This window comes from Schistocerca americana, chromosome 1 (assembly GCF_021461395.2).
Source record: "Schistocerca americana isolate TAMUIC-IGC-003095 chromosome 1, iqSchAmer2.1, whole genome shotgun sequence".
NCBI classification, from domain to species: domain Eukaryota; kingdom Metazoa; phylum Arthropoda; class Insecta; order Orthoptera; family Acrididae; genus Schistocerca; species Schistocerca americana.
In genome coordinates this window covers 465,228,640-465,244,158 of record NC_060119.1, presented here as the reverse complement: position 1 = coordinate 465,244,158, position 15,519 = coordinate 465,228,640, and the positions used below count along the sequence as shown (strand labels likewise).

The 15,519-nt window shown below is 35.5% G+C and overlaps 1 protein-coding gene across 4 annotated transcripts in view; it reads left to right on the top strand.

Moving 5' to 3' along the window:
- The window catches only part of LOC124603490 (AP-1 complex subunit gamma-1), a 184,668-nt gene extending 173,527 nt beyond the window's left edge, over positions 1-11,141 (top strand). For all 4 annotated transcript variants that reach the window (XM_047136400.1, XM_047136399.1, XM_047136402.1 and 1 more), the window contains one exon: positions 10,005-11,141. In XM_047136400.1, the coding sequence (XP_046992356.1) occupies positions 10,005-10,106 (102 nt within the window). In that variant the 3' untranslated portion in view covers positions 10,107-11,141. The remainder of the gene's footprint in view (positions 1-10,004) is intronic.
- The last annotated feature ends 4,378 nt before the right edge of the window (positions 11,142-15,519 follow it).

The window sequence follows — 15,519 nt, the reverse complement described above, 5'->3', positions numbered from 1 at the left end:
CTTGGTTGTACAGGTAGTTTTGTTCTAACAAGCATATTCCAGTGGAGGACTTTTGTTTTAGATGATAATAGGTTATTTAAATTTTGAAATTATGATTTCTGTTTATACAGTTTTAAAGAGACAACATTCCTGAGACCAAATAATTTCTTTGACTTAGGATACACCAAACGATAAGCATTAGGGTGTGGATTTTCTATGACTTCAAAAGGCCCAATATAGATATCAAAGAATTTTTTAATTTCTGAAGTTAACATTTTTGATTTTTCATGAGATTTGACCAGAACAAGATCACCAATTTTGAAAGTGGTTAATTTTACCCTATTGTTATGTCTTTTATTCCTCTTTTCCCCTTGTTTCCTCATAGTTTCCCTGACAATATCTTCTCTCTCTTGCATAGTTAAAGGTGTACATTTAGGAAATTCAGTAAGTTCTGATATAAGATTTGGAGGTCTAATATTAAACATGATCTCATACGGTGAAAATCCTGTGGAACTATGTTGTAGGCTATTCATAATATCTTCAAAATTTCGAATGTGCTCAAACCAAGTTGGATGTTTATGGCTACAATAGGTTCTACAAAGTCTCCCAATTTCCCTCATATATCTTTCTGCAGGATTGGTGGACGGAGAATGAACAGATATAAGTATATGCTTCAATTTTGATCTTTCAATAAACCTTTTCCAAATTTTAGAGGTGAACTGTAAACCATTATCTGATAATATAGCTTTTGGTTTACCCACCTGTGTGAAATAATCTCTTTCAATTTTTATTATAATTTCATGGCTAGTAGCTTTTTTCACTGGATATAGTTTAATTAATTTTGAAAATACATCTACCATAACAAATATGTAACAGTGACCACCTTTACTCTTTGGTAACATTCCATATAAGTCCACTGCGATAAGATCTAAAGGTTTTTCTGGAATAATGTTTTGCATCTCTCCACCACATCTTTGATTGCTCACTTTAACTCTCTGACATTTGTCACAGGTTGCCAATTCTTTTCTTACCTTCTTTCCAATATTGTAAAAATAAACATTTTCTTGTATCTTTTGAATGCACTTCTGTATCCCACAATGACCAAAACTTTCATGTATGTAAATGATCAGCATCTGCCTCTGGCCAACACAGTTTCCAATTATCAGAATCTACATCTGTTCTCCGAAATAAAATCCCCTTATGTAATTTGTAAAATTTATCAAGTTTCTCATACCCCTTCTTGCCTAAACATTCTTTGATTAATTTCCAACTCTGATCCAAATTTTGATTTTTTTCTAATTTTGTTACACATAGCTCTAATTGTTTTCTCATTTTCCACCCCTTTCAAGTATCTAATTTTAAATTGCTTTTCCTCCTCTTGTTCAAAAATCTCCTTTTCTCCCCCAATTGGTAACCTTGAAAGTGAATCGGCTACTACATTCTCAGAACCTTTAATGTGTTTGATTTCAAAGTCAAACTGTTGCAGAAATATTGCCCATCTGGTCAATCTACTGTGGTATAATTTGCACTCTTGTAAGTAACTCAAAGCTTTGTGATCCGAAAATACTATGGTTTTATGTCCAATAAGGTAAATTCTAAATTTTGTAAAAGCCCAATGAATTGCCAAAAGTTCCTTCTCTGTGACTGTATAATTTTTTTCATGCTTGAGCAACTTTCTGCTTGCAAATGCTATGGTACAATGTATCTTAACTCCATTCTCTACTCTTTCTTGAAATAACTCTGCTCCAAGCCCATAATTACTGCTATCAGTGTTCAAACAAAATGGTAAATTAAAATCAGGTCTGTGTAATCAGTGTTGCTTCCTCAACTCTTGCTTAATTTTATCAACTCTTCCTGACAACTTTTATCCCAAACCCAAACAGTGTTTTTCTTAAGTAATTGACTTAAACATGGTGCATTCAGACTCTGATCACTTATATGTTTTCGGTAATAACCGCATAAACCAAAGAACGACTTTAATTGTTTTTTAGTCTTAGGAATAGGAATTTCTGAAATTGCTTTAATTTTTTCTGGATCTGCCAAAATTCCCTTGTCTGTGACAACATGACCCAAAAATTTTAATTCAGAAACTGCAAATTTACATTTCTCTAATTTCAATGTCATCCCCCCTTTTCTAAGTTTTTCACAAACTGACTTCAAAATCGAAAAATGTTCCTCCCAATTTTTCCTTGTAACCAAAATGTCATCTACATAAATTATCAGTCTAGACGCAAGTTCTTGCCCCAGTACATGATCCAAAGCTCTTATAAATTCGGAAACAGAAGAAGTTAACCCAAATGGCACAACACAATATTGGTAACTCTTACCATTGTACAAGAAAGCAGTATATTTCCTAGAATTAACCGAAAGTGGTACCTGATGAAAACCCGAAGTTAGATCCAAACTTGACGTATATTTTATATCTGTAAATTTATAGAGTAACTCATCAATATTTTCGGGATGGTCTGTCTGTCTGAACAAAATTTTGTTTAAGTGTCTAGAGTCCAAAACCAATCTTACTCCACCATCTTTTTTCGAAACTACTACTAGAGGATTATTATATGCACTGATACTCCTTTCTATTATATTACACCCTTCCATCTTTTTCAGCTCTTTCTCAACAGCAGATCTTTTTGATATTGCAATACTGTATGGTTTTATGAAAAATGGTTCATGAGGTTTTACCTGAAGCTCACACTGATAACCCTTTACCGTACCAGGTATGTCACTGAAAACATCACTGTATTCCCACAGCAGATTTTCTAACTGTTGTTTTTCTCCCCAAATAAATTTTGTGTTTCTGAAATTTTCAAATTTACTAAATTCCCAAATTCTACTTCATCAGTATCAAATCTATGAGTTTCAATATTCTCCAATCTATTTTCTTTTAGTAAATTGATACTGTCAAAATTTCCATTACTCTGATCACCAAGTGTGTTCACAAAATTTGTCTGAATGTATTCCCTTTCACTAGTTTCTATCAAAAGTTTTCTTCCAACCCAATCAAATGCTGTATTTACTTTTACTATCCAATTCATACCCAAAAGAAAATCCCCATTAAATTCCTGAATTACAAAACATCCATGTGTGAACAACTTGCCTTCAATTAAAAATGTCACTAAAGCCTGGATTGTTACCAATTTACTGCTCTTCCCAGTAGCACCTTTTATCTTTGCCCCAACAACTGGCATTTCAACATAATCTTTCCCCACTTTCAATTTCTTGCTTAACCTTTCAGATATTCCCGAGACCTCACTTCCTGTATCAATTAAACATTTACCAATCCATGGCCGAATTTGAACTTTTATATAAGGACAGCAAAATTGATCACTTTTCTCAGAACCTGTATCCTCATATAATAAATCGCTTTCAATTTCCCCGAACCTATACTTATCAGAATCATATGGTATATCATTGCATGTCTTATTTGTCACAGTTATAAAATTTGCACAAGATACAAAATTGTCATTAGTACTCTCTATTATCTCAAATAGCCAAGAATTTTCATCCAAATCACATTGTATACTATTGAAGTACTTATCCTTCAGCTTTTCAAAAATAAAATATCTCATCTTTTTCCACCACTCAGGACATACAGTTTCACATACATTAATAAGCATCTTTCTAAAGTTCTTGTCAAAAGAAATAGTTTCACTGTTCAGCCATAGATTCATAAGAAATGTGTGTGTGTCATTAGTATCTGTAAAAGTTTCACTTAGGCTAGAAGTTATACATGTGTCATCATTATTTGTGTAGTCAGATTCTTTACCAACAACATCAAAATTCACACTTTCACATACACCCAGCTTGTGAGCCTTATTCATCCTGGTAACATCCCTGGGAATTTCTATAATATTCTCACTATTTAATCCATTTTTAACCATGTGTATACCCAACTCCCTATTTAAACTAATGAAATACCTTTCCTCAACATCATCATCAATACCATTACCATCATTATCAACTTTATCATCAACATCATTATCATTACACATATTCAGGTCATACACATTCAAATTACCCCCCAAAATATTATTTCCCCTTTCTAAAGTTACCAGATCCCTTTCGCCAATATTTTCATTCTCACACCATGCATTCTCTCTTTCATTCACACACGTCTCTGAGCTACTACAAATTACATCATCTGACAAAGTGTTGTTCTTTTCTGCCCAAGTGTAAAACTCTGTTAAATGAAATGAATCACAATTACTTTTATCTACTGTACGTTCTTGTGTACTGAAAATTTTATCTTTATCAATATCATTATTTTCCTCTTGAAATTTCTTCAATAAGTAACAACTAATGACCTCATGTGATAGCTTAGGTTTGGAACTGCCATGTTTAGGGTTATGATAGTCACATCCATTGGTCCTTTCATCATGCTTACCTTCTGCCTCAACCTTGCGGACCTTCAAGGGGGCGTCTACTCGTTTTTTATTTCCGGTTCCTGTTTGAACTGCTGATTGTGGTTCTGCCAATGTCTCTGATCAACATTTCTGTTCCCATTCCTATGCCAAACATTACCTGATTGTTGGTAGTTTTTGTTGTACTGATCTCTAGCAAAATTTCTGCGATTTTGATCCCTAAAGTGTTCTCTAATTTTGTTTATTATTCCCGCAAAAATGTTGTTCTTGTTTTGGATAAAAATTATGGTCCTTCTTTTGAAAATTGTTATATCCCCCTGAATTTTGACTGACACCATGATAATTGTTTTGTTCCCTTTTTGAAAGTTGTCATTTCCCCAATTTTGACCATTACCTTTCTGAGTAAACCCACGGTGTGTTCTTGTTGTTACCCTATCCAACTTTTCAGTATAATTGAGAAACTGCTCTACATTACTATCAGGACAATGAACTAAACTCAACTGCATTGCTGATGGCAATCTTCTCTTTAAGGTATCAATTTTGATCAAGTCATCCAAAGGTTTTGTTAAACGAATAAGTTTTTGAAGTTCACTTTTGCAAAATTGTTTCATGCTCCCATCTGATTCTCAATAGTTTCTCCCATTCAAAAATTCACTTTTGATTCTAGTTTGTTTAAGATCATCCCAAAATTTTTCCAGAAATTTTGATTCAAATTCTGAAAAGGTCATCCCCAAAGTTACAATCTGGTTTGCCCAAGTCAAAGCTTCCCCTTCCAAGAATTTTTTTTGCAAATTTAATTTTCATTTCATCTGGTGAGTGAGGTAGAAAACAATCCTTACAATACTGTATAAAATCAACGGGATGTAAGGGTCCATCTACCGAAAAGTGCTTCACTGGAATATTAGATACAAGATTGCATGTGTTGACATTGTGATTTTTGCTTTGAAATTCAATGTCAAAACTTTCAATTTTTTCGCCAAGTTCTTTGACAGATTTTTTGTTTTCTAAATCATTGCACTCTATTTTTTTTTTCTAGAGTAACCAAACGATTGTCAGTTTCTTGTTGTACATTTTTTACTAAAACTTTTGTGTTCTCATCCAAATTTTTAATTTCCCCTTTTATCTCATTAAAATCAATTAAATTTCTTTCCCTATCTACCAGTAACTCATTTTTTACAGTATTAATTTCACCGCTCAATTTAGCATCAATTTCATGTACTTTTGCTTCCACAGATTCAATTTTTTCCTCAACACTGCCAACTCTGTTCGAAAGATCACCCACTTGGGTATTGACTGCTTGGACTTGCAACAAAATGCTATCAATTTTTTCATCCCAGTAAGTCTTATTGTCGTCAACTGATTGTTTAATTTCTTTCGTGAAATTTACAAGAAAACTTTTTAAATCAAATTGATCGGTTCTTTCTGTTTCATTTTACCTGTCCTGATGTTCGAAGTCTATTAAATTACTACTTTCTACTTTAGGCACAATACTCTCGAAAATCTCATAAGTCATTGTGAAGAACAAAAATTTATACACAACAATACAAAACAAGATAAAAATATTGTTTTAACAAAATACGAGGGTTTCGAGACTTATCTGGAACACTCTTCTACTGTTGCAAATCCACGTTTTCCATCCATGTGATTGTTGACCAAAATTCTTGAAGTATTTTCTTCTGTCAAAAATTATATTTTTTGCCGAAACATTTCTTCTCCAAAACTTTTACTTCCCGATGAACACAAATACTGTAACACACATTCTGAAAAAACTGGTATTAACACACAAAAATTTTCTTCCTCGTAGCACTGTTGAAGATCACGTGAACACAATATCCCGGCTACAGTTCCCAGTTGAAATATGTCATCCCGGCTGAGCCCCCAGTTGAAATATGGCATCCCGGCTAAGACACAAGTTGAAAATATGGTCACTATTTTTTATTTACTTAAATTTGCCATATTTCGTGACAGTACCTTTTCCATTAGGCGTTTGCAAGGCGATATTAGTCTTGGCTTCAGTTGTCTGTATGATTCCACAATGCATCTTTGTCGGCTGCAGAAAAGACGTGGTTCAACGTGTTTGCCTCATTTTGGTGTTTTCAAATACCATTTCTTCAAATGTAAATCTCTTTTTTATAGTTAATACAAAAAAAACAGTAACATAATTCAAAATTATTTATGACGGCGACCTTCACTTCGTTCTACCATCAACACACACCAAGAGTTCACTGCCGACTGACTATAGTCAAAGACGACTCCAACGTCAAAGATGTTTTACACAACACACAAGCTTCCACTTGTAATCAGTCTCTTTGCTATTCTTCGATACATTTACTAATAGTAATCAATATGCTTTCACTCTCAAAAACAGAAGTAAATTAACATATAATAAGACAAATTATAATAAATTCTGACAAAAAATATAAGAAAACATTTACAATTCGGTATCGACAAATACGGTAAAAAAAAATAACATCTCCCAGATCCATTACAAGGCACACTGCCATTAATGTGCTCTCCAGACTTAGAGTTGAATTTTATTATAGATAGGAATCAGAAAATGTAGAATCTATTTTTGGCAAAGTTAGCAGCTATTTTTCAGGCATAATTAGGTGTATAATTATATAATAATCTGGTTACTCTCTCTCTTGCTAGTATGTGATGGCATCTGCTTCATTAACTATTGTTGTTTAATCAACCCCATTGAGCAAAGAAAGTAAACTAGCATTATATGGCCGACTTTTTAAAACTTGTATTTTTATTGTCAAAAGAAAGGCTTGTACAAATCTCAGCATTGCATTCTTTGTGATTACATCTCCTGTCTGTGACTAATGTGGTTTAGTGAGGTAAAATATACTTGATGTAGACATTGTTTGTTTGAGTCCACAGCAAATCTAAACAATGTTTAGCAAACATTTCAGATTAGGCACTGCATGTTGTGGTACTGTTAAAGAACATAATTGTGTCTCAATTTCATATGCTCTTTCAGTATTGTTGGAAGTTATATTTCTCAGAGAAAATGTCAGAGCTTTTGCTTCTCAGCAAAACCAGTTTGCAGAGTTAGCTGCCTTGCCAAACACTTATTTGCACACAGCTTGTTCTAAAGTATTAAGAACATACAATGTGGAGTTTCTGAAAACTACCCTTCATATACAATTTCTGAATTAATTCTAGATTATCAAGCTTTGGATAAAGTATGTGCAATGTTTGATACTTCTGTCTTGTGTCTGTCAAATTTTTGTCAAAATTTACCCAACACCTATTTGTACTCTCATTTCTGGCAGCTAAATAAAAATGCTTGCAATCTATAAGAAGTAGCTTTCCAAATAAACCACTGATTCAGACCAGTTGTTAAACCATGTGCCACAATGAAATCAACAGAAATTATTAATATTACAATAAGATAAATTCCAAGAAAGAAATGATAAATGGTAATTGAGGACAGGCAAGCTCTTCATTGTTAATGAATGATGGGTTATACTTAAGCACACATGAAAATTAATGAAATATTTCCAGAATGAGATTTTCACTCTGCAGCGGAGTGTGCGCTGATATGAAACTTCCTGGCAGATTCAAACTGTGTGCCCAACCGAGACTCGAACTCGGGACCTTTACCTTTTGCGGGCAAGTGCTCTACCATCTGAGCTACCGAAGCATGACTCACGCCCGGTCCTCACAGCTCTACTTCTGCCAGTATCTCGTCTCCTGGCAGATACCCCAGATGTTGTGGCATTTTCTGGTTGTCATGTAGCCCTTGTCATTTAAACTGAAGAGAAAACCCACATGTCCAAAAGATACGGGATTTCTCAAACATTTTTAAGATGTCAGCATTGTTTTAAACAGAGGGAACAATCTTTACTGTCTCTTACTCTTTGATTTAATTTATTTATGTTATTGGTGGTTTTAAAATGTCAGACACTGGTGATGCTAGTGACAGATGTCAGGAAACAATGAAGAGGAGGAAACATGCACTGAAGTTTCTGAAATAAACAGACATAAAATTAGCAAGAACAAATAAATGAAGCATACATAAATTAGAAAGCAGATAGAGTGCAACCAAAACAACATGGTTATGATTGCAGGTGAGCTCCAACCTAAAACTTAGTATTGTCTCAAAATTGCGATTCAATTATCACTGCGCAACAGGCATGCTAATAAATTCTTCAAAAAATTACATGCAGTTAAAGAGAAAACTGAAACAGATTCTACCACTGCAAGCCTCTCAATTGATTTTGTGCAGAAACCGCAGTTGCATCAGATACCAATAAAAGACACATTTTGGTTGATGGCTTTCAGTAAATGACTTTAGTGTGCATGACTTATGGAGTGAAAGTACCAGGTTTTATCTCAATCATGAAGGAATACCACGAAGGAGCCCAATGAAGTCCATTCATTTCCTTTTGGTTATATAAATGAAAATGTTGGACAACTTGTTAAACAGCTTCACTTGTTCTCCAGTTCTTGTGGACACCAAGATAAAAAGCATTCAATGGTGATATTTTGTTTAATGCTTATGGCACAGGGAAGATTTCAGTTCATCATGCATTATTTTCCAATCAGGGGCCACTCTTACCTTCCTCATGATAGAGATTTCAGCATGATAAAAAGGAAACTATAAAGACATACAGGATATATTTGCTGAAAGAATGTTAATAATAGAGTCCATGGCAGAGCTGAAATTTGAAGTGAAAATACCAAAAGCCGAAAAGGTCCTAAGTTTTAAGGAACGGTGGCCAAAGTTATACAAAAGAATGCTATTTCTGTTGAAACCCTAGGAAGGCTACACAAAGAAATAGCTAACAGGACTTCATGTAACACAATTCAAACGGTTGTGCTATTCACATGAAAAGCTTGGTATTGTTAAAAGTTAGTCCATTCACTGATGGAAGAGAAGAACAAACATTACAGATGGCTGATCCATTTGCAATTCCATCAAGCTCTATAGGTCAGGCTTATCAAGATCGTGAGCCTATAAATGAGAAGAAAATACATGACCTGCAGCTATTCCCACCAAAAGAAGAAATAACCCAGATCTGCTACTCTGGCATATGCAACTGGCCAACGTGTGTCAAAGATTGAACATCTGTGTAGTGTAATGCCAAAGATAATTGGAAATAGGCATAGTCTGTTTGATTTTTGTCCATATTAGCAATATAATGACTTAAACTTATTTATTGCAAAATATTGAGAAAGCCCACATGTTTACTGTATAAATTTTAATTTAACATCAAGAAAATTTATCGAGGTTGTCTACAGTCCATTGATGATCGTTACTCTACATTCTTTTAACGAAAAATGAGAAGGAAAATGAAATTTCAGTATAGTTTTGAGATTTGAATTGTGTTTTCAATTTTGTGAAAAATTTAGTGTTTTGGACTGTGGGGCTTCTCAATATTCCCATTCAGTTGTGAGAGATTTTTTTCTTGGCAGCATGTTTAGTTTGTCGGACTGTAATAAGAAATGATATAAATATACAGTTGCAATATGGGTAATACTTATTTGTATGCACAGAATAACATAATTGAAATGGCCACAAATATAAACAATACTAATTCCAGTCAAAATTAGCTAAAATGGACCTAGATAAAAAGCTTGGAGTATAATTGTGATTTTAATTCTTTAAAGATAATTTTTTTGTCTCACAGTCATACAATTCTCTTTCAGGGGATGCTGCGTTTACGTATGAAGTTATCTTACAGTGTCAATGGCACCCAGATACAGGATCTGGCGGAGGTGAACAATTTCCCTCCCGAAAGCTGGCAGTGACCTGTTTAAACTGCCCAGTAGGGCACAGAGTACTTAATGTCTGTGTACAGTATGTGTTCCTAGTCTCTTCACCATCTCAGCTACATGTACTTGTTGAGAAGAGATAGAGGAATATCCTGAAGAATTAAAATTCTGTCAATTTCATGAACTCAAAACTCTCATTGCAACTAATTGCAAGTGTAAATACATTTAGTATTCATGTACAGTAATCAGGTCTCAGATCTATTTGCAGTGGACAATTCATATTCTAGGATGTGTGAAGGTATGGGATTTCAGAAACTTGAATTTTTGTTACCCTTGCTTGTTTTTAAGTTCTGCGCTTGATTAGGAGAACTTGATAAACTGTTACAGTGTGTGCCATGATTGGGCTCTTTTGTGTGTTATGTGAAATGGAACATTTGAATGAGCTGTTATAATGTTTGTGTAATGAAATCTGTAAGTATGTATGTTTGTATAATTTGTGTATATTGACTAAATAATTTTTTCCAAGCCTGATGGTTCTGTTGATTGTTCATAAGAAGACTGCTTGGCCCATTCCATTTCTTATGGTAGTGATTCTTTTTCTTCTTTTGCCTCTTGTCTTCATTTCTGTTAAACAGTTCAATGAGACTTGGAATGGGCCTCACATTGTTTTTACAAAGCCTGTGACCAAGAATTTTAGAATTCCCTCCATTGAACTTTCAGAGGAAACGTCAGGATTTTTTACTGTTCTATACTGTCCGGTGAGAGAGGTCAGTTCGTTTTTGTATTATTATGTACATAAAAATAAATGGTGAGAAGTACAGTTGTGAATACCGTGTGTAAGTAAAGAGTGAGTGCTGAAATATTTAATGCAAGATGAAAAAAGTGAAAACTTCAGAGGTTTGTTAGTAATGGGAGAGAATCAGATTAGTGTGTTGGGACTTGGTTCCATGAGACAGAATGGACTGCTCTCATGTGCGGTTAATTGTGTTGTTATTTTGTTGACCATAAACTGAATACTTTGTTTAAAATTATTGTAAAAATTAAAAGTTGGAAGAAAGAGATATTAATTTCCACGTGCCTTCTTATTTTCACCTGGATTTCATTTAAAATGTAGATATGGCATAAGCTAATTTATTAAATTGAAGGTGCTTCTGAAGTGTGATACAACCTTGGAAATGTAGAGAAATGAATGTGATTAAACAGGTTTGGGGAAAAACAAGATTCATAACTACAAATAAATTTTACATTTGTTTGAAGTTCATTTAACTCTGGATGACTATGTTAAGAAAATATGAATTCTCATATTATTTTTTTTCTTTCTGTAGAACAATTGTCTCATTAATAAGAACTTCTGTTTGAGGAAAGTAGTAATACAGATAATTGTTTAGAGTAAGTACTGATACTTTTGTGGTAAACTACCTTTAGTAGTTAATCTGTTGTTGATCATTTGCTATATCCAAGGAATTAGAGTGGAGATAATGTGCTCCAAAACGTACTTTTCTCCTCTGTTGAAAGTTTGTATCAATATATTATAAACTCTGACAACTATTTTAAGAAACAAAGACATCTGGTATTTTTTAGTGATGTTTTAATTATTGAATGTTGAGCTGCATTCAGAGGCTGTGCTGTTCACAATAAAGGGATGGTGTTTTGGAGTGATACAAACATTTACAGTTTCATCTAGTATTAAGCTGTCATCAAAAATAAGAAAGCAAGAGGCTGCATAGCAAAAATGGCGTGCAGAAACAAACACATAAATTCCGTAATAGAACTGCTGTTGAGACCAGTCGTGTAACTGCATATTAGTGAGCTCTGCTTTACGTGGAAATAATGAGTTTGCGAAGGGATTCGAGTTTAGACACAACTAAATAAATACATATTTCTCCATCCTTTTGGATCTGGACTGACCCTGGTAAGTTAGAATTGGATATTTCTCTTATGAATTAATTTTGCGTAATGTGGGTGAGTATATTTTACTACATCTCTGCTATGGAGAGGAAGATCGAACTGTGCTCAACAATAAAAAAAATACTTTTCAATACTATATTTGATGGATGGTTGAGTCCTATTTTCTCTGCAGAGTTATTGGCATTCGGTTTTCAGTACACTACTATATAATATATATTGATTATAATATTTTATTCCATTATCAGTCAAAAGCCTAGAAATGGAAGAAACATTAACGGGATTGCTCATTTCAGTAAAGGTGTTTTCTGTGGATTATAATTATGAGCTCTCACTCTTTTGGGGGGAGGGGGAGGGGAATACAGATTAAAATTTTTGTTTTGTCATTAGAGGGCACTCTTTCATTATTCTGTTATATGACAGTCTTGTAAGAGCGGCATGCTATTGTTGATATTGTACTTAAAGCGTTAGTTTCTAACTCAGAAGGACAAGTGCAGTACTGAATTACTGTAAAAGCTTTTTGTGCCTGCATTGTATTCTAAAAGTTGCATATCTGGATTACAAATTACGGAGACTCAGTTGATGTTCCTGAGAATACAGTAGCTGAGACAGTTTGCCAATATACAAAATTTCAGTGATGCTTTAGTGTTATGAGAAATAATCAAGCAAAAAAAGACTTCTCAAGGATTCTAATAAGCCACATATACCAATGCCAAACACAGGGCGGCCATAGATTTCTTCTTCAGGCAGAAGAGTTGAAGGGGAAGGAAGAGGGGTGAAGGAATAGGACTGGAGAGGTTTAGGGAAAGGGGTACATTTCAGAAAAGTCATCCAGAACTCCGCGTCAGGGGAAGACTTACAGGATGAGAAAACTCTCCATTGCTTTTCCTTTGCCCCTCTTCCTTCCCCTTCAACTCTTCCACGAGGAGGAGGAGCCACTGGCTACAAAAGCTTGTAAAGGTTATATCTTTTTGTGTGTGTGTTCTACCACCACTTGGTGAGTGGATTGTTTTATCTATCTATTTATATTATATTTCAGTAATTGATCATTTTCATTGTTATAAATTTCTTCTGCAAAACTGTCTTACCAACAGTGCTGTGACAAATTGATTTAAAATCCGAACTTGACTCTGTCAAATTGAGGATGTTTAATCTTCTATCTTGAGTTAAAATTAGTCACTATTTGCAGCTTGTTGGATTGTTACTAAAGGAAAATGTTAAGGCTCGTTTTATCCATCGTCTTGGTGTATTGTCTCTACCTGCATTTCAAAACTAGTCTCATCCTAATACTTACAGAACCCTCTTAGGCCTCGAAGTTTGATGTGAGTGGGTCCACAGCCCTCATGTTTATTATTTTGAATAATACTAACTTCAGATTTTGTGAAGCACTGTACGTACTGTTATTTGGTTGCCTGAAGGCGAGTGTTGCTCAGAATTGCAATTTCAATAAATAAAATAATTTCTGACAGTCTTCTACATCTACATCTACATTGATACTCCGCAAGCCACCCAACGGTGTGTGGCGGAGGGCACTTTACGTGCCACTGTCATTACCTCCCTTTCCTGTTCCAGTCGTGTATGGTTCGCGGGAAGAACGACTGTCTGAAAGCCTCCGTGCGCGCTCTAATCTCTCTAATTTTACATTCGTGATCTCCTCGGGAGGTATAAGTAGGGGGAAGCAATATATTCGATACCTCATCCAGAAACGCACCCTCTCGAAACCTGGAGAGCAAGCTACACCGCGATGCAGAGCGCCTCTCTTGCAGAGTCTGCCACTTGAGTTTATTAAACATCTCCGTAACGCTATCACGGTTACCAAATAACCCTGTGACGAAACGCGCCGCTCTTCTTTGGATCTTCTCTATCTCCTCCGTCAGACCGATCTGGTACGGATCCCACACTGATGAGCAATACTCAAGTATAGGTCGAACAAGTGTTTTGTAAGCCACCTCCTTTGTTGATGGACTACATTTTCTAAGCACTCTCCCAATGAATCTCAACCTGGTACCCACCTTACCAACAATTAATTTTATATGATCATTCCACTTCAAATCGATCCGCACGCATACGCCCAGATATTTTACAGAAGTAACTGCTACCAGTGTTTGTTCTGCTATCATATAATCATACAATAAAGGATCCTTCTTTCTATGTATTCGCAATACATTACATTTGTCTATGTTAAGGGTCAGTTGCCACCTCCCTGCACCAAGTGCCTATCCGCTGCAGATCTTCCTGCATTTCGCTACAATTTTCTAATGCTGCAACTTCTCTGTATACTACAGCATCATCCGCGAAAAGCCGCATGGAACTTCCGACACTATCTACTAAGTCATTTATATATATTGTGAAAAGCAATGGTCCCATAACACTCCCCTGTGGCACGCCAGAGGTTACTTTAACGTCTGTAGACGTCTCTACATTGATGACAACATGCTGTGTTCTGTTTGCTAAAAACTCTTCAATCCAGCCACACAGCTGTTCTGATATTCCGTAGGCTCTTACTTTGTTTATCAGGCGACAGTGCGGAACTGTATCGAACGCCTTCCGGAAGTCAAGAAAAATAGCATCTACCTGGGAGCCTGTATCTAATATTTTCTGGGTCTCATGAACAAATAAGGCGAGTTGGGTCTCACACGATCGCTGTTTCCGGAATCCATGTTGATTCCTACAAAGTAGATTCTGGGTTTCCAGAAATGACATGATACGCAAGCAAAAAACATGTTCTAAAATTCTACAAGAGATCGACGTAAGAGATATAGGTCTATAGTTTTGCGCTTCTGCTCGACGAGCCTTCTTGAAGACTGGGACTATCTGTGCTCTTTTCCAATCATTTGGAACCCTCCGTTCCTCTAGAGACTTGCGGTACACGGCTGTTAGGAGGGGGGCAAGTTCTTTCGCATACTCTGTGTAGAATCGAATTGGTATCCCGTCAGGTCCAGTGGACTTTCCTCTATTGAGTGATTCCAGTTGCTTTTCTATTCCTTGGACACTTATTTCGATGTCAGCCATTTTTTCGTTTGTGCGAGGATTTAGAGAAGGAACTGCAGTGCGGTCTTCCTCTGTGAAACAGCTTTGGAAAAAGGTGTTTAGTATTTCAGCTTTAGGCGTGTCATCCTCTGTTTCAATGCCACCATCATCCCATAGTGTCTGGATATGCTGTTTCGAGCCACTTACTGATTTAACGTAAGACCAGAACTTCCTAGGATTTTCTGTCAAGTCGGTACATAGAATTTCACTTTCGAATTCAATGAACGCTTCACGTATAGCCCTCCTTACGCTAACTTTGACATCGCTTAGCTTCTGTTTGTCTGAGAGGTTTTGGCTGTGTTTAAACTTGGAGTGGAATTCTCTTTGCTTTCGCAGTAGTTTCCTAACTTTGTTGTTGTACCACGGTGGGTTTTTCCCGTCCCTCACAGTTTTACTCGGCATGTACCTGTCTAAAACGCATTTTACGATTGCCTTGAACTTTTTCCATAAACACTCAACATTGTCAGTGTCGGAACAGAAATTTTCGTTTTGATCTGTTAGGTAGTCTGAAATC